This window comes from Bubalus bubalis, chromosome 21, assembly GCF_019923935.1.
Source record: "Bubalus bubalis isolate 160015118507 breed Murrah chromosome 21, NDDB_SH_1, whole genome shotgun sequence".
Lineage (NCBI taxonomy): Eukaryota > Metazoa > Chordata > Mammalia > Artiodactyla > Bovidae > Bubalus > Bubalus bubalis.
The window spans coordinates 43,036,763-43,056,330 of record NC_059177.1 but is presented as its reverse complement, the minus strand read 5'-3'; the positions used below and the strand labels follow the sequence as shown (position 1 = coordinate 43,056,330).

Here is a 19,568-nt window from a genome sequence, read left to right as displayed (position 1 = left end):
ATTTGGGCCAGTCTTGTTTCCTGAGCACAGGGAACAGTTCATACCTGTTGGAGCTGCTTTATTTAGAGGCAAGAAATAGTTAATAAAAATGGAACCCTTGTATCTAGGCATGACTGGCCTTTTTTTTCTTCTTTGAAGAAACAGATTTTTTGCTGTTGATGAAGGCCCTCGAAGACCGAAGTTTAAATTCAACTGGAAAGTGGTCACTGACATCCAGGGCCTGTAGAGAAAAGGGAGATATATTTGGGAATTAGGAGACACCTTGATTTTAGTGACAAATGAATTCAAGCTGAGGGAGGCTGAGAATGAAATGCCCCTAGTCACCCAAAGGAACACACACTGGGAGCATCATCCCTGGACCAGATCAATCAGAAATTGAGGCAGGTCTTCAAGTCATGGAATCACAGGCTTTGAGACACAAGGCCCAGTGGCCCAGGGTCAGGTCTCCATTGGTGACTTAAACCATCGCTGGGTGACACCAACCCATCTTCCCAGGACAGTGGCACAGAAAGATGAGATGACAGCTGTACCTTCGATTCAGACAACCCGTGAGCTTTCTGGAAGTCAAAGACGAGGTTTGATTGAGGAACAACAGAGTTGACAATCTCTTGTCCTCTAAGCACGATCCTGGAGAAGGAAAGAGAAAAGAATCCCATTAATCCACCCTGTTGTTATCTGAGATCAAACCAGGCTTCTTGCTTGACCTCTGGAATGACTGAACTGCTTGGCCCTTTCACATGGAGTTCAAAAGTCCAGCCCTGGTTTTAGCTTGTGCTGAAGCTCAGAATAGGCCACCCCCAAAATAGGCCACAATTGCATATGATTATTTTGAATTAAAATTACTTAAGAAACAGCTAATGTAAGAGGAACACTCCTTTCTGTCTCCTTGAAAGCAGGAAATAAACCTCCCCTGAATGGTACACTCCCTGAATCTGGGGGTAGAAGGAAGGACAGGCACCCTTATCTCCAGAAATAGGGAATTCAGGCCAACACTTATGTATAAACAAACTTTGTTACGTATTTAATTGACTACCCCCAAGCCAACACTGTTTAAATTCTTCACTAATTGAGCACCCAAACCTGAGTTTTTTGTCCTTTCAATTCCTTGCAAATTTGTTGTTCTTTGTCTAAAAATTATAAAAAAGCCTTCTGTTTTGACCACTGTAAAAAAAATTTAGTTTTATTGGAGTGCATTTGATTTCCAGTGTTGTGTTAATTTCAGGTACACAGCAAAGTGATTCAGTTACACATATACATATATTCATTCCTTTTAGATTCTAGTCTCTTACAGGTTATCGCAGAATATTGAGTAGAGTTCCCTGCACTGTGCGGTAGTTCCTCATTGGGTATCTGTCTTACAGCAGCGTGTGTGTTCATTCCAAGCAAGTGATTTATCCCTGTCTCCCACATTTCCCCTTTGGTAACAATAAGTTTCTTTTAGAGATCTGTAAGTCTGTTTCTATTTTGTTAATAAGTTCATTTGTATCTTTACTTTTTTAATTAGATTCCACATGAGTGGAATATTCATATGATATTTGTCTTTGTCTGGTTTACTTCACTTAATAATCTCTAGGTCCACCCGTGTTGCTGCAAATGGCATTATTTCACTGCGTATGGCTGGGTAATACTCCATTGTGTATATTATATATACCACATCTTCTTTATGTGTTCCTCTGACAATGGACATTCAGGTTGCTTCCGTGACTTGGCTTTTGTAAACAAAGCTGCAATGAACATTGGAGTGCACATATCCTTTAGGATCACAGTTTTGTCTGGATATATGCCCAGGAATGGAATTGTTGGATCATATGGTAGTTCTATCTGTAGTGTTTTAGGGAGCATCCATACTGTTCTCCATAGTGGTTGTACCAATTTACTTTCCCACCAACAGTGGAGAGTTCCCTTTTCTCAATACGCTCTCCAGTATTTATTATTTGTAGACTTTTTGATGATGGCCATTCTGACCCTTGTGAAGTGAATACTTCATTGTAGTTTTGGCTTGCATTTCTCTGAAAGTTAGTGATGTTGAGCATCTTTTCATGTGCTTTTTGGCCATTTGTATGTCTTCTTTGGAGAAATGTCTATTGAGATCTTCTGCCCATTTTTTGATTTGTTTCTTTGACATAGAGCTACATGAGCTGTTTGCATATTTTGCAGATTAATCCCTTGTCAGTCACTTTGTTTGCAAATATTTTCTCCCATTCTCATTTTGTTGTCTCATTTTGTTCTGTTTTAGGTTTTGTTTTCTTTGTTTTGTTTATGGTTTCCTTTGCTGTGCAAAAGCTTTTACGTTTAATTAGATTCCACTTGCTTATTCTTGTTTTTGTTTTCATTACTCTAGGAGGTGGGTCAAAAGAGATATTTCTGCAACTTGACCACTTCTTAGGTCCCATTTCTATAAGACCTCTGTGTGTACAAATTGAGATTTGTTTCTTTTTCTCCTATTAATCAGTATTGTGCCAACTTTATTGTCAGTCCAGCCACAAGAACTCAAGTGGGGTTGAAGGGGGCATTTCCCCCTCCCTGACGAAGACCCTCAGCACAGCACCTGTGGCTGAAACACGGGGTCATCCCTGCTGTGGCCTGTGGGCACCAGGACAGTGTCCCCTGTCCAAGCAGGAGCCCTGGCAGCGGAAGAGATATGGACATCTTGGCACATAGCAATGGCTGGAGTACTGAAAGATGTTTCCTTTGCAGTTATTTTCATTTTTCCTGATTCAATTATAGAAAAAGGTCCTGGCCTATCTTTAATATTTCCCTACGCTCCTATTTCATCTGACAGAGTATTCTGCTGACAAGAGAATGAAGGCATAATTTAACATTTTTTGGTTTTCATTGGGCTTACTTTTACAATTATTTTTTGATTGATGACAAGTAATGCTGTTTCCTTGCCTTCAGTTTTGTCAAATTTTCTCTTGAAATTAATTTTATTTCAGTAAAAATGGAATAGATTTAAAGAGTAATACAGAGAAAAAAGAGTATAGTACTGTCGCTTTGCAGTGCTGACAGAGAATAGGAAAGTGGTGGTTAAGCGGAGTCCGATATACCTCAAATGTGGTGACGTGGTTAGGGTCTTCATGGCCGTAACCAACTGGCTGAAGAGGGACAGCCTGGGCCGGACTGCCCGCCCATGACTGTCCACTGAGCCTGCCCCGATTCTAGCCAGCTGACCTGGTTTCCTTTGTTGGCTACCAACACCACCTGGCTAATTTTGACCTCGTCTCCATAAGTAAACTCTTGGCATTCAGGCGGAGATTTCTTGAAGCCGTCCTTTCAGACCCAGAGTGTGAAGAACAGCATAGTTAGGGCTCCCCTATTTTGGACTTGTGTTGGTTTTGTGTGCAGGCGAGTCAGGGGATCCCACTAAGCTTCCTGAGGCTGCTCCAGTGCCCAGCCGGCTCTGAGCATCTTGGCGTGTCCACCAGCACACAGAGCAAAGACTGCCATGAGGCCAGTTCATCTTCTCCCTTTATGCCTCTTTACAAACCATAAGAGATATATACTGTTACGGAAAACACAAAAAATTCAGAGCACCGAAACAAGAAAGTAATGTTTAAAAAATCATGTAATCCTGTCATCCTTTGGCATACAAGTGCGTAAAACTGGAGGTCCTTTGGGGACCTCCCTTGGGGTGCACTGGCTAAGACTCAGGGGGCCTGGGTTCGATCCCTGGTCAGAGAACCAGATCCCACGTGCCGCAACTAAGAGCTTGCATGCCACACACACACACACAAAATCCCACATGCTACAGCGAAGATCGAAGATCCTGCGTATTGCAGCTAAGATCCAGGGCAGCCAAATAAATAAATAAATGAAAATAAATGTTAAAAAAATACAATTAAAAAAAATCTGGGAGTCCTTTAGTAAACATCTTTTTTGACCTGCTCCTCTGCCCCATCTAATCTATCTTTTCCTGGGATGCACTGTTCTTCTGTGGCATTACTTTCAGTCACCTCCCTTTCCTCTGCCAGGGAAGAGAAATGGGACCACAGAAGGGACTTAACCTGCCAAGGCCACACAGCTGGCATATGCAAGTGGGTGAGGGAACAAGCGACCCCTTTCAACCAGCTTTGAGGTAGCCCCTCATAATAGGATGGAGGGGGCAGTACCCAGGCCGCTCAGTCTCCTGTGACTCCCCACCTTGGTTCTGCTTTTCCCAGGGCCAGGGCTGTTTTCATTTAGGGAAGCTGGAATGATGAAGTCAGCAGAAGGCACACTGGCCCTCAAAGCTCTTAGAGGTACAAAGGAGGTCATGGGATGAAAATGAAAGTCAGAACTTAAAACTAGAGAAGAACGAACTGTCCTCTGGGCCACATCATGCTTCCTTGGTGGCTTGCTGAGCTCGGGGAATAGCAACCACTCTGAGGACCAGGGCTCCTCGGGACTTCCCCATCCGTGGTTTCTGCTGTGGATGGGCCAGTCATGAATGTTCCCACACTTCAGGTCCTTCCTCACTTTCTAACTTAAGGAGCAACATTGAAAGCTGATTGAAAATCTCCAAGGAGAGTTTATAAATACTAAAGAATGCTATTATTTAGATGTATATATTTGCATTTAGAATGGTAAAGGATTGCAGATCCAGATTGCAGATCCACCTCAATACAGGAGACCTGGGTTCAATCCCTGGGTCAGGAAGATCCCCTTGGAGGAGGGGGATGGCAACCCACTCTAGTATTCTTGCCTGGAGAATCCCATGGACAAACGAACCTGGCGAGCTACAATCCATGGAGTTGCAAAGAGTCGAACACAACTAAGCAACTTAGCACAGGACAGCATAGGAATTCCCTGGCAGTCCAGTGGTTAGGACCCAGTGCTTTTACTGCCGTGGCCCAGGTTCAATCCCCGGTCAGGGAACTTAGATCCTGCAAGCAGCACAGTGCAGCCCATCCACCCCTCCCCCACCCCCAGTGTATGGTAAAGCATTAGAAGTATAAATTATCTTGCAGTAACTACTCTCATTTTTAGACTTTTATCGTGAGGAAATCATAAATACAAAATGCATATATATATATATATGGTTCATTACGCTTTGCTTTTAATAGCAAACCCTTGGCAATGACCTAATATGCCCAGTGACAGAGAATTGAATGAATAAATTGCAGTATGACTTTGTGATGTAGTACTTAACAGCCAGTGAATATATTGAGCGCTTAACTATATTCCAGATCCTGTGTTAGAAGATTTATAAGATTTATACATTTTACTTTGTTTAAACCTCATGTTTAATATAGTCTCTGTTTTACCACTAAGGGAACAAAGACACAAAGAGCTTAGCTCTCTTGGTCCCTGACTTACTAAGTGGTAGAGACAGAATTTGAATCCAGGCCCGTCCAACAGCAAAGCCCGCTCTTGCCACTGCTAAGCTGTGTGTTTAAGGCCACCATATATGGCCATTCACTATGCATGCTTCAAAAAGTACCCAGTGGAGGGGCCTAAAGTCAGAGCAGCTCAGCTCTCCAAGCAGGAGCGTCACCTGCCCGGGAGGAGCCGCCTTTCCCAAGGCGCACCAGGCACTGTGTGGGCTCATGGTGGTCTGGCAGGTGCCTCCTACCTGTCATAGGCACAGTTTGTGCTCTTCTTGACCGTGGTGTCCTCTTGGTCCCCGATCAGCCAAACGAACTTGGGGTCCATCCTCAGGCGGATGTCCTTCCAGGCCTTCTTGGGGACGTAGCTGCAGCCAGCATTGAAGTCACCCATGAAAATGAAATTCTGAAAGACAGGATTTGTAACTGTCTTCTGTAGGCATTGTTGTCTAACACTTTTATGCAGAACTGGTAGCAGGGACTCCACCTTGCACACCCAGTAAATGATTAGTTCAGTTATCAGCTAAATGTGTCCCCCCAGATTCATATGTTCTGGCCCCCAGTATCTCAGACTGTATTTGCAGATGACCTTTAAAGAGTTAATACAGATAGAATGAGGTTACATATGGGGTGGGCCTACTCTGATACGACTTGTGTCCTTATAAAAAGAGATTAAGACGTGGACACAGAGGGAAGACCAAGGAGAAAGCCAAACCCTGCTGCCACTCTGGTCTTGAACATCCAGCCTCCAGAACTGTGAGGACAGAAATTTTTGCTGTTTAAACCACTCAGTCTTTGGGACTTTGTTATGGCAGCCCAAGCAGACTAATATAGGGTCTTAATTTCTTTTTGTTTTTTAAAAGAAGAGGCCACAGTTTAAAACCGAGCCACAGTTCTGATGAGTATTGGATGGGTGAGTATGACAAGGAAGGATGTTCTTAATGGGAAGAAGGATATTTGCTGTAGCTGCTCCCTCCTGTTCTTAATCACCGAGTCACTCCAATTGGGAGTACAGATTAAAGATGAAAGAACACAGCTCAGTTATTCCCTCACATCTTTTGTCTCTGTGGGTATAAACATCTGAATGGATCCATGCCTTTTGTTTCCAAGAAAGGAAAAGTGAACTCAGGTGATGTATTTGGCAGTGCTCTTTCCTCTCTTGTTTTGAAGCTGGGAACTTAACTCTTCGTGGGAATTTTGCCTATTGAGGAGGTGAGAAAAGGCTTACGGGGAGGGGCTGATAGAATGAGTTGTCCACCTCTGCCCTAACGCCACCATCAGAGTCTTCTATCTTGGAAGTGATTTCTCTTGTAGGGCTTTTGAAACAGAATTTTAGTATTCTTATGAGAGGAAACAGATTTCCTTGTTAGTGCTATTGTTTGGTGCTATTGCTGACCACAGAGTTTTCTTCAAAAACATTTTTCTTTGACCTTGGGTATCATGGTTTTCCCTGAGACTGGGGGATGCAGTTGAGACAGGATGTCATCCTTAACTGGAGTGTCAGGCAGCTTCTATTTATGTAGGCATGATTTCCTGAGCACATCCTGTGTGCCAGGCCAAACATTAATTATTTGATAAAGTTTATTTTAAATCTGACAATAAGCACTAAGAGGTAGAAGGGACCTTTGTCCTCTGTGGAAAGAGTAGAGGATATAGTGACCTGCTGTAGGCTACTCGACTTGGAAGTTCAAGTGGTGAAGTTAAGGACTGAATCCAAATCAGCCTCCCTGAAAGCCCCTCCCTCGCTCAGCACAAGAGTTTCCCCTCTAGGTCACTTTTGTACCACTGAGGCCTCCCCTGTACCTGGCATTTAACAGATGCTCCATAAATTCTTGCCAAATGAGTGAATGGAATTTATAATTTAGAAACAAGTGAGTGTTTCTCATACCCTGCCTTTTACAAAACAGCAGTGGAACACACCCCTGCATGCACAATGACCCAGCTCCGTGTCCACACTGTATTGGACTGATTTTGCACTTTGAGCAGCAGAACTGAGGTGGAGGGATTGTGTCATTGGAGTCACATCTTAAAAGGAGAAAGAAGAATGAGGAAGAGCCCTCTGGATCATTTCCATATGTGCCACACACTTTCATACACCTCACAGCGTCTGGGGGTGGAGGGTGGGGTGCTACCGCTGTTTTCCAGATGAGGAAATAATTGAGGCCAAGATGGGTGGTGGACATATTGTTATTCCCCTCTGTGAAAGCACCCCTAGTTTCTTTGAGAAACCATCTTCCTCTTCTACCTTGGTCCGTGAAGTTGGTGTGGAACTGACACAGACTTAACCAATCAGAGCATCTCAACCACCTGATCAGTGATTGGTTCAGGGATGAACATGTGATCCAGACTTAGTCAGTGAGACTCCATCCCAGTGTATTTGTTCCATTGTGGGAGAGAAAACTTGTCAGTTGCTTTAGAAACTGCTGGTGACTATCTTGCCATCATATGGGTGGAGACAGCCTGAAAATGGAGCCCACCAGGGGAATGGGAGGCTAAGAGATGGAGAGTGGAGAGAGACAAGACAAGCCCTGATTGCCTTGTCCAACTCTGCCTTTAACCAATGAATTGCTCTTTCTTTTCATGAGCCATTTTGGGATTCTGTCACTTGTAACTGAAAGATTTCTGACATCTCTTTGTCTCACTGTTCTCAGTTGTGAAGTTGGAATGATCAAAGTCGTTACCTCATCTGGCTATTGGGAGGATTAAGTAAACTTATCCATGTCCAGCTGTAGCATAGTGCCTGGCACCAGCTATTCATTTGCTCAGTGAATGTTGGCAGCCATTATTAGTGGAGCAGGGTGTGAATTTCCCAAGACCACAGGGAGCGTACCCAGGCACATTTGAAGGCCTAAAATGAAGCTCTCAAGTGGTGGTCGTCTGCACAGACCCTGCCTCCTCACCCTCCCTCAGAATTGCTCATCCCCTCTCAGGAACCAGATTCTGCCCCTGCTAGATGGGAATTCAGCAGACATAGAGGGTCATCACCTCTGCATTCCATCGACGTTTCACATCTGTGTAGACATCAGCCAGCTCATCAATCTCTCTAATGGATGTCTCAGGGGTGGTGTGCAGGGGGACAATCACGAAGTCCTTGACAGCTGAGGAACAGGAAAGAGGCAGAGGTCACACATTTCCTTGTCAAGATTCCATGAACACTGCTTCAGGGAAACAGGCTGTACCCTTGTGTCATCTAGGGCCCCCCATTTCCAGAAGGTCCAGTGGTCGAGATTTAAATAACCTTATGGTCATTAGGTTGCCATTTTCAGCACACCAAAGCCTCTTTTCTCCCAGTTGCCCTTCCTGACTAAGAGAAAGCTGGTAGACAGTGTTCCTCACTGGCATTGTGGGTATTTTTATTTTCTCATTTTTAAAAAAAATGCCTTGTATTTTCTATTTTTTAAAAACCATTAAGCCTGTTTGACTTTATACTAAGGAAAAAAAACTTTTTCTAAATAAAAAATATTAAGAGTTTTCAGTTTATACTCCTTTTGTAATTAGAAGAGGGGGGGAAAAAAAGCCTGAACAATTTTATTTAAAAAGCAGAGTGGCCCTTTGTGGGCCTCCCCAGCAGGAGGGGCTGAGGGAGCCTGAGTGAGGAGGTGGTGTCTTTCTGAATGCCGCCTCCTCAGGCTCTCCCTTGGTCTGCACCTGAGGGCCCTCTCTTCTCAGGAGCTGCGTTCTATGAGGCAATCCCTGCTCAAGTCCCACAGTGGAAGTCCATCAGACCAGCAGCCTGCCTCCAAGACCTGCCCTGCTTCAGTAGCCTGTCTCTTACACTGCTCCTCCCTCCTCCTCCCCACTCCCCTGCCTCTTTTTGGGCCCATGAACATCCCAACTCCTTTCCTGCTCCTGAGCTTGGGTGCTCACTGTGCCCTGCCGCCAGAATGCCTTTCCACCAACAATCTGTGACTGCTTCTTCTGGTCAGAGCCATTGTCACCTCCGGGGAGGTGTCCCCCAGTTGCCCTGTCTAAGGTGGCCCCTTACCCTGCTATTCAGTAAGCCCTGCTTACTGCCTTCATGCTCTGAAATTACCTGCTTGGCCCACTGGAACCTAAGCTCCCTGAAGGCAGGCTTATCTTCTTGTTCACCCTCTTGGCTCCAGAACCTAGCACCATGCCTGGCACGTTGGAGGTGCTCAGAAATGTTTGTTGATTGAACTCATGAATGAACGATTGAGAGAATAAATGAAGGAAGAAAAGATAGATAAATGGCGAACTCCTTCCTCTTTAATCCCAAACAGAGGGGACATAAAGACATTTGCTTGTTCAGATGGAGACAAAACTCCAAACATGGCAGAGCTGTGGTGCCATCCCAGCGGGGGTGGGTGTTGCGGGGGGAGGGTAGTAGGGAAGGGGGGAAGCTCCAGACAAACAGGTCTGTTCAGCAGTTCACGAAGGTTGAGTACGCTCTCAAAGAAGAATCGTTTGGTGGGAAGGGCCTCTCCTAACGCTGCCAGGTCAGCTGAATGTGAATCATGTGCGTGACAAAAACGATTATTTAATGTCCTCTCTGAAAGGCATTTCTGGTTCCTCAGTAGCCCTCACCTCCTTCTCAGTTTTTTGTTTGTTTCCTACTGAAAATCTCCTGCTGTTCTTCCATGTTTGTTTTCCTAAAATACTCTGTTCTGAGCTATTAACCCTGTGCAGAAATAGTTAACTTCATAGTTGAAGATGTTAACATTTGTGTGATGTCAATATAGATGTTCATACGTACAGCTCTGACTATTTAGTTATTATCTGTCTCCCCTGCTGCACAAGGACAGGGACCTTTTCTGTCTTGTCCAGTACCCATGTAGTGGGTATTGAAAAAAAGATCTGATTCTCTATAGTTCCAGTCTACAAATCAAAGTAATTATTGACTTTCTGTTGAGTATTGCATGGTGGTTAAAACCGTGGGCTCCTGAGATGGCAGTTTGTGTTACAGCCCTGGCTTGTCCACTTCAATAACTGCTGGATGAGCTTGGGGGTGTGACTCCATCTATTTGAACCTCAACTTCCTCCATCGTAAAGCAGAGACAATCCTAGTTGCTATCTTGTTGGGTGTTGCAAGGATGAGAGGAACCTGGCGTTCATCACGGATGAATAATTGTTAGTGACTAATACAAGTACTATTGTTGTCAGAGATCAGGGTGCAATCTTTTAGATTTCCTCTCTTCCCCCAGTCTGTGGGGGAGATGGCTCTGTGATTACTGGAGGGGCAGTGTGGCTCTAGGTTGGGAGATCATCTTCGTTGGCCAGTGTTCAGAGTTTTCAAATGAAGGAGCAGCTGTCCTTGATTGGGACTGGGGGATTTTTCTAAATAATTGCCATCAGCCTAAACGCTCCAAAGGTTACTCTTACCAGGTAAGAGTAAGGTTATTATTGATTCCAGAAAGTGGCTTCTAGGACAAGGAAGTCTTGAGCTGTGGCATTCTAAGCAGCCAGCCTGGTGTCATCAAACTATACTGTGTCCTCCGCATTCAAGTGTTAGGAGCCCTTAATGTTCATCTCAAGCGAAATGCCTCTCTAAAGATGCTGCATAAACCCTGGGACCACAGCTCACAACTCAGGGCTGCTGCCCATTCATGGGCTGGGGAAGTGAGGAGTGAGAGGGGCCTGTGGGTCTCACCGGTGTAGGGTGACTGGAACCAGACCACAAAGGGTTCCCTGGAAAACACATCTGCGTCTCCAGCCTGATAGTCATGGTAGAGGTAGCTTTGTCTTACAGACACTAGCTTTTCTCTGGAAGAAAAAACAAAAAAAGACAGTCCTCCTAGATGAGTTGGCTTTCTTGTTACTTCTTTGAAGAAGCAGAGACAAGTGTTCCCACAGCTTTATTGGCCTCCCCTGCAGAGTTGAGTGCCAGAAGGGATCTTTTACCTGAGGACAAGGCTCAGTCAGTCTCCTCAAGGGCCAGAGCCCTTGGGGAACTGAGTATCTGGGGAACTCAAAACTTAAAGGTCAGACTCAGCAGAAATTATTAGTAGGAAGAAAATGAGAATGTGATGTCCCAGAGCAGACATGCTGGGCAATTCATGTTTCCGTCCCCTGCCAGGACTTGACCATGGGGGATAAAGAACTCTTTGACTTTCCTGACCAGGTCACCAAGTCATCCAGCAAATTAGTTTTGAAGAGTTAATATTATCCTTTCCATCAGCCCCACTTTTTAACAGCTCAGTAATTTGATCGATATTGAGAGCTGGTTTGACATCTAAATTTGGTTTTGAGGAAAAGATTTTTATTCCATTCACGGTCATATTGATAAGTAAACCATGTTCCGGGAAGCATAATTTATACTTACTTATAGAGAAAGGCATACTGTTCTTTATATGTGTTTCTTCCAAGGCGAGTGCTAATCACATAGTTGTATGTAATGCCTCTTCTTGAATTTCTGGAAAACAAAAAGATTTTACATTGCATCTTAAAGAACAAACATTTCTCTCTGCCTAGGTTCCCCTCCCTCCAATGGGCTTCCGTATGCCCAATGGCATCATGTAGAAGGGCTTCTGTTCATTATAACCTTTGAGTCTCATAAGAAGGGCCACCACTGACTGGGAATGTGACACCTGCCGTTATTTCTTGTCCTGATAAGAGGAGTACTATTATTACTCCATTTTTATAGTCTGCAAGTACAGAGCTGGGATTTGAATTGAGATCCTGCTCACCCCCAAATCCACCTGCTTTGTCCTATACCTGAAGACAGGTACAGGACATCACTGAGACCATAGAAGATTCAGGCCACAGTCAGCCCCGAAGGTTGTTCTGGCCCATGGCTGGACTGCACCTCATACTTCCTGGTAGAATTAACTTCACCAGGTTACTCCTGAGCATTTAGCATATGCAGGATTCCTACTAAGACTTTTTGTAAATTATATTTATTTTTTTATTGAAGAATAATTGCTTTATAGAATTTTGCTGTTTTCTGTCAAACCTCAACATTAATCAGCCTTAGGTAGACATATATCCCCTCCCTTTTGAAGCTCCCTCCTGTCTTCCACCCCTCTAGGTTGATACAGAGTCCCTGTTTGAGTTTCCTGAGCCATACAGCAAATTCCCATTGGCTATCGTAAGTTTCCTTTTTTCTCTTTCCTTACATCTTACCCTCTCCTCCCCTCTCCCCATGTCCGTAAATCTATTCTCTATGTCTGTTTCTCCATTGTTGCTCTGTAATTAAATTTTCTAGATTCTGTATATATGTGTTAGAATACAGTATTCATCTTTCTCTTTCTGACTCACTTCACTCTGTATAATAGGTTCTAGGTTCATCCACCTCATAAGAACTGACTCAAGTGCATTCCTTTTTATGGCTGACCTACTAAGATTTTTTTTGGACATTTCTTTTCTGCTCTGAAAACCCCCAGGCATTTTTCTCAAGAGTCCTGAAACTGTGATTCCAAATGGCTATTGTTACTGTTCTGGGGGCTGAGGATACAGTCATAAAGTCCCATTGATCCTCTGCCTCACCCTTATCAGGAAGACTTGACTCACATGTGTGTGCCAAACCTGCTGATAACTCCACCCTGGGTAGAGTCTACTTCACCTTCCCTCTAGAAGATCTGGGGTATGTCTAAGCTGTGGCATATTCTCAGGTTCCATTGGGAGAAACTAGAGGGGGCTTTTAGGGGCCAACTTAGAGCCCTCAGAAATTCCTGGAAATTAATATTCTAAGGCAGATCTGGCTATGGGGGCCCCAGGAGCGCAGACAGTGGATTCCGCTGGGCTTCTAATTTGGAAAGACTGGCTCTGTTCTAAATCTAGCCTGCCAAGTCCTGGGTTGGCAAACTGCTTGCAATGACTCGGCTATGAAGTGATGAAGGCCCTTCCTGGCTTACAGAGAATTAAGAGACACACAGGCCTGGCTCTGCTTGGAGTCCACAGCACAGTCTAGGGAGGGCGGGGAGAACTGAGACCACTGAGGGTGGGAGGGCTTAATCCAGACCAGCTGCAGGTGGTGCCTGTAACCCCCGTCCCCTCGGTCCCCCATACTTCTGAACACTGGCCCGGGCCACTTCAAAGAAGGCTGAGGGAACTCAGACCAGAGCACTGGCTTGGAGTCAGACACCACCCAGGTACAAAGATGGGTTTGGCTATTTACTGGCTGGGTTACCGTGGCAGATCCTTGCTGTCTGTGCCTCGGTCCCTCAGCTATAAGGGAGGCAATGGGAGAACCTGCTCCACAGAGCTGTTGTGAGGAGCGAATGAGACAGCACACACACACACGGATTGACGGGATGCCGGCCTGTATGGTGCGGTTGCAGTCATCAGTCGCTGTTTCCTGCAGGCCTCTGGATCATCACTTGCCATTACATGCATCCCGTTACTTCTACTAGTGATGAACATCCCAGCACTTAGTTGCCACTGCTCCATACCAGGCACAGCTTAACCATTTACATGCATGATTCGGTTTAATTATCACCACATCCCAGGAAGATGAGTTCTATTATTAGCTTTATTTATAGATGGGGGAAATGAGGTACAATGAGGTTCAGTAACTTGCCCAAGGTCATAGCCAAGCCAGAATCCAAGCCCACGTGGTCTGAGCTGAGTGGAGGTGCCTAGCGCCTGGGCTTCATCCCCTCTGTCATTGTCAAGAGCAGACCTGCGAGGCTAAAAAGGAGATGCTCTGCTCCAAGTCTGGACTCTCAGATGAGAAACTGAGGCCCAGAGAGGGGTGGCTGCCATCAGCCCAAGGGCCTCGCTCTGTGAAGGAGAGCATCGAAGGCTGTTTCTCTCAGGCTTCAGACTTTTTGTAAAATACTCAAAAATTCAGATCAAATCATCAAATTCAGACTTTGTAAAATACTCAAATCATACAGAGGTTTATGTCCATGGGGTATATGTCCACGGGGTTGCAAAGAGCCAGACACAATTGAGTGACTGAACTGAACTGAACTGACAGAGGTATATAAAATGAAAAGCAAATGTTTCCCATTTCTTCACACCCTCCTTCCAAGTGGTCCTCCAGTCATACCCACCACGCCCTGGAAGTAACCACTCTCAACTGTTGAGCACATCCTTCCTGTCTTTCTTTTATGCCCATGCAAACTCAGCCACAGCCTTATTCATGAATGACGTAGTGTGATTACTAAAATGGGCTCTTCTACGTATAGTTCTGGACTTACTTTTTGCCGTGTACTGTAGCCAACTTTACATGCTGGAATATTTAGCTCTAACCTACCCTGTAGTAACCATGACATTTAATCGCAGTGTAATATTCCAGCCCGTGGGCATATCATGTTTTCATATTTGCACTCAGTCTTTTCTTTGTAACAGTACTTCAGCTCAGCTTCTAGTGTGTTTCGTTTCTCTCAGTCCTGATTCCTCACCCATTTCCCTCTTTTGTTTTATCATATTAAAACTAGCTGGTTGAAAACTCTCAGGGCCACAGTTAATAGAGTTGAAAGCCCGGGCAGCATGGGTCACGTGACCTCGTGGTCTGGGCCCGTGCTGGTGCTCACACTAGTTTCAGTTCCCAGGAGGTTTGCAGATCCTTGCACCTGGCTTTGAGCCGGCAGAGGGTCCAGGGCCCCGTCTTTACCCGTTTAGCTTCTCCATCAGCGTGGGGCAGATCCTGTTGCTGCTGTCCTTGATTTCCATCAGGAGTATGATATCACAGCGTTTGATGACCTGCAGAGAGAGAATTCCCCGGGGATGTGAGGCCATTTACTACAAATAATGAAACCTTTTATTGGGCACTTACTCTTTTTTCATTGTAGTTGATTTACAGTGTGGTGGTAATTTCTGCTGTACAGCGCCGCGAGTCAGTTATACATATGAAAGTGAAAGTTGTAGTCGCTCAGCTGTGTACCACTCTTTGCTACTCCATGGGCTGCAGCCCAGCAGGTTCCTCTATCCATGAAATTCTCTAGGCAAGAATACTGGAGGGGGTTGCCATTCCCTTCTCCAGGGGATCGAACCCTGGGATTAAGCCTGGGTCTCCCACACTGCAGGCAGATTCTTTACCATCTGAGCCACCAACAATGTCACAGGGTTCCCTTTTCTCCACATCCTTTCTAGCATTTGCTATTTGTTGACCTTTTAATGATGGCCATTCTGACTAGAGTGTAGTTTTGATTTGCATTTCTCTAATAATTAGCAACATTGGCCATCTGTATGTCTTCTTTAGAGAAATATCTGTTTAGATTGTCTGCCCATTTTTCGATTAGATTGATTGTTTTATTATTTGGGGGGCACTTACTATGTTTTAAGTATCAGATTGGGTGCTTTGTTAAATTAACTATCCTCTTCTCTGAAATAAATGATGGACGGCCTGAGCATGGTAGGCTACAGTCCATGGGGTCACAAAGAGTCGGACACGACTGAGCGACTTCACTCACTCACTGAGGTAAGTACTATTATGATACACATTGTAAAGACAAAGAGCCTGAGGTTCTTTCTGGGAAAGCTGAGATACTATCCAGAATCACCCAGCTAGAAAGTGGCTGAGCCAGAATGTGAACCTAGGCAACCAGAATCCAGACCAAAAGTGCATGATCCCTGTAAGTCCTGCAAGTTGGCTTTGTTTGAATAATTACAATAATAATAATAAATATATCTATTAAGGCCTTAGTAAGTAAAGAATACCAGGCTGGATACTGCAGAAATGAAGAAGTACAATTATAATAATTGTAAGAGTTAACATTTATTGTGAGCCTACTCAGAGCCTCACCAGCTCTGAGACAGCTATGATTCTGAACTCATTAAGCATGGGAGGAAACCAAGCTCAGAGTGACTGAGTGACTAAAGTCGTGAAGCCAGTATAGGTGATAAGAGTAGGATGTGAAGTCAGGTTCACATGACTGCAAAACCCACCATGCTGCTGCTGCTGCTAAGTCGCTTCAGTCATGTCTGACTCTGTGCGACCCCATAGACAGCAGCCCACCAGGCTCCCCCGTCCCTGGGATTCTCCAGGCAAGAACACTGGAGCAGGTTGCCATTTCCTTCTCCAATGCATGAAAGTGAAAATTGACAGTGAAGTCACTCAGCCGTGTCCGACTCTTAGCGACCCCCATGGACTGCAGCCTACCAGGTTCCTCCGTCCATGGGATTTTCCAGGCAAGAGTACTGGAGTGGGGTGCCATTGCCTTTTCCCACCATGCAGTACTATTAAAATGTACTCCCTCCGTCAAAGACTCATTATCAGTGAAAAAGACAAATGGAAAGAACTAGCTACAGTGAGAGACCAGAGACAGTTGTGCTAAATACAAGTCAGGCCTATGAGAGTGTTGAGGAATAATTAGCTACATCTGCCCAGAGGATCAGGGAAGGCTCCATGGAGGATACTTTTGAACAAGCCCTGAGAGGCAAGAAATAATTCATTGTGGGGACTTTCCTGGTGGTCTAGTGGTTAGAACTCTGTGCTTCCTCTGCAGGGGTCACAGGTTCGACCCCTTGTCAGGGAACTAAGATCCCAAATGCCTGCCATAGGGAGTGGCTAAAAAAAGAAAAAAGAAGAACTCAGTGGGTAAAGAATACAGGAGGGTCCCCTTCAGAATGAGCAGTAAGCTGAGGACCAGGGTGTCAACACCCACTGGAGGCCACTGGGATCTTCCTTTGTATGGAATTCTAGTGGGCTGGAATTTGGTTGTCAAGGACAGAGCATCCTCAGTATTCATTTTGTCTTTTCACATCACTTCCAGAAACACGGAGCAGGGGGATTATGCCACTGGTCCTATTTCCAGAGCACATACATATTCTAGTTTCCTCTCTATAAAGGGCAGAGCAGAGAGGGCCACCGACACTGGCCTGGTGCCATTAAGAAGTCCCAGGGGCTGAAGATATATCAGTGTAGTGACAGAGGAGTAAGACTATGTCAGAGTCTGCATCGTTCCATCAACAGGCTTGCATATCATGGCGTCAGACTTGTAGGGTTCACCAAGGAGAGCTGGGTGCTGTTCTCCCAGCCAGCCTCCTGATTTAGTCACTTAACCACTGTCAGATCTTTCTGGAAAGCACTTTAGAATATGTATATGAAAAGTGAAAGAAAATGTTAGTCACTCAGTTGTGTCTGACTCTGCGACCCCATGGACTGTAGCCCTCTAGGCTCTTCTGTCCATGGAATTTTCCAGGCAAGAATACTGGAGTGGGTAGAAGATCCTGTCTTCAGGAGATCTTCCCAACCTAGGGATTGAACCTGCATCTTCTGTACTGTGGGCAGATTCTTTACCATCTGAGCCACCAGGGAAATGTATTAATACTTTGATCTAGTTTTCTCACTTTGAGGAATGTCTTCCACTGTAAAAAAGTTCCTGCTACTACTCTGCATCTGTTTCCTTATCTGTAAATTGGCATAAAGTCATTCCCTCACAGGATTGTTGGAGGATAAATGAATACTTAGAACAGGGCCAGCCATGTAGGAGGCAAACAACAAAATGTTGTTATTATTATTATTACTGTATGGGATTTCCCAGGCAAGAATACTGGAGTGAGTTGCCATTTCCTTCTCTTGGGGATCTTCCTAACCCAGGAACTGAACCCACATCTGCTTCTTGGCAGATGGATTCTTTACTACTGAGCCACCTGGGAAGCCCTTATTATTACTTATGCAGATCAAAGAGGAAGATGTATTGCAACAGAAAAACTGGAAATATCCTAAGCATCCCCAGATAGAGAAGCGTTGAATGAAACACGTTGGAAACGCAGCATAAGGCATTAAAAGTTGTGTTTTAAAAGAATATTAACAACATATGAAATGCTTCTTATATAAAAGCAGAATAGGGTATCTCCATGCTGCAAAATAGATGCATGTTTATGTATTATTTTTGGATAGAAAAACATCTGCAACAAAGTTACCCAAGTGCCAACAACTGTTACCTTTAAGTGATAGGTTACTTCTTTATATGTTTCTGTATTTTCAAAATAGTCCATATTGACTATTTTTAGTGTAATACAATTAATTTGTAAAATATAAGTTTATAATTTAAAAAATTACAGTCCTAATTTAAAAAATTAAGATGTTATTTTACAAAAAAAAACTGATGGGTAAGAAATTGTAGGTGAGGAGGTGATAGTGTTTATGAAGACGTGACAGATGTGATCATGGCTTAAGTTAAATAAGCTGTCTTAATATAAAATGCCTAATACAGTGACTGGCACAGAGTGGGCTCTGCAAAGGCTCTGTCAGTGTGAGCTCTCACTGTAGACTCATTACACTTTCACAGTAACCCTGCATGCCGGCCAGGTTGTGTGAGGACCATCTTACTGAAAGGCGCTGAGGGGCTCAGGGCGAAGGGACTGGCAGAGCTGGTGCACCTGGCTGCCTGGTGAAAGGTGAGCCCAGGGCCCCTGGTGCTCCCACCAAAATGTGGTGTCTCTGGGGTTTCTAAGGTAATAAAACCCAGAGTCTTGGGAAGGGTTTCAGCCCCAGCATCAAAAATAAATTAACCTATAGGATAAAGTGGAGAAGGCAATGACACCCCACTCCAGTATTCTTGACTGGAAAATCCCATGGACGGAGGAGCCTGGTAGGCTGCAGTCCATGGGGTCGCTAAGAGTCAGACACGACTGAGCGACTTCACTTTGACTTTTCACTTTCATGCATTGGAGAAGGAAATGGCAACCCACTCCAGTGTTCTTGCCTGGAGAATCCCAGGGACGGGGGAGCCTGGTGGGCTGCTGTCTATGGGGTCACACAGAGTCGGAAATGACCGAAGCGACTTAGCAGCAGCAGCAGCCAGCATAGGATAAAGAGAATCAACTGACACCAGAAGAATGTGAACAGAGTCTCAAGACATTGATCAGATTACCCAAGGGAAGTCTTAGCTAAGTGGGGAGAAAGATTAGACTTGGGAGTTGGAAAAAGATTGATGGCTGTAGGGGGAGAGAAGGAAAAAGAAAGGGAGAGGAGTGGAGGGGAGGGAGAGAGTGCACAAGCTTCCTTCACCCTAGGGGCTAACTTCAGTTAAACAACTCTTGCGTCTCTTAAAAGTCCGAAAGCTTTAGAGAAAGCGTGAGGGGTATCCAGCAGTCCTTCTAACAGGAAAATGGGCTCACCTTCACAATGACGTCCATGGCATTACAGTTTGCCTTCTTGGATTCCCCAAAGGACCTCACATTGAAGGAGCAGATCTTGAGGGCCAGGGCACTGTGGGTGGAGAGGAGGAGAAGCAGCAGGCAGGCCAGCGGCAGAGGCATCGTGGCTCCCCTGACTTCAGGGCTCGGAGAGAGGGTAGCGGTGTCTGGAGAGCTGGCTCTGGGCCACCTGCTCAGACTCTGCTGACTTGTAAAGCTTGCTGATAACAAGAATTACTGGATTCCTTGTTGCTGCTTTCACTTCTCTGAGGAACT

At 44.9% G+C, this 19,568-nt stretch overlaps 1 protein-coding gene across 1 annotated transcript; it reads right to left on the bottom strand.

The window, feature by feature from the left end:
* Positions 1–41: 41 nt before the first annotated feature.
* DNASE1L3 (deoxyribonuclease 1 like 3) lies at positions 42–19,558 on the bottom strand. Its single transcript, XM_006041381.4, has 8 exons — positions 19,275–19,558; positions 14,821–14,909; positions 11,584–11,673; positions 10,912–11,024; positions 8,289–8,401; positions 5,552–5,709; positions 531–627; positions 42–220 (listed from the first exon to the last, which is right to left on the bottom strand). The coding sequence occupies exons 1-8, from the start codon at positions 19,413–19,415 to the stop codon at positions 104–106; spliced, it is 918 nt and encodes a 305-aa protein (XP_006041443.2). The 5' UTR covers positions 19,416–19,558; the 3' UTR covers positions 42–103.
* Positions 19,559–19,568: the final 10 nt, after the last annotated feature.

What these genes read in the sequence shown, in the direction of transcription:
- DNASE1L3 (XM_006041381.4), bottom strand. Translation starts at nt 19,415, where the DNA reads ATGCCTCTGCCGCTGGCCTGCCTGCTGCTTCTCCTCCTCTCCACCCAC. An exon ending in ACAAACTGTGCCTATGACAG is followed by an intron (nt 628 to 5,551) that starts GTAGGAGGCACC and finishes TTCCTTCTCCAG; the next exon opens with GATCGTGCTTAGAGGACAAG. An exon ending in ACGGGTTGTCTGAATCGAAG is followed by an intron (nt 221 to 530) that starts GTACAGCTGTCA and finishes TTTTCTCTACAG; the next exon opens with GCCCTGGATGTCAGTGACCA.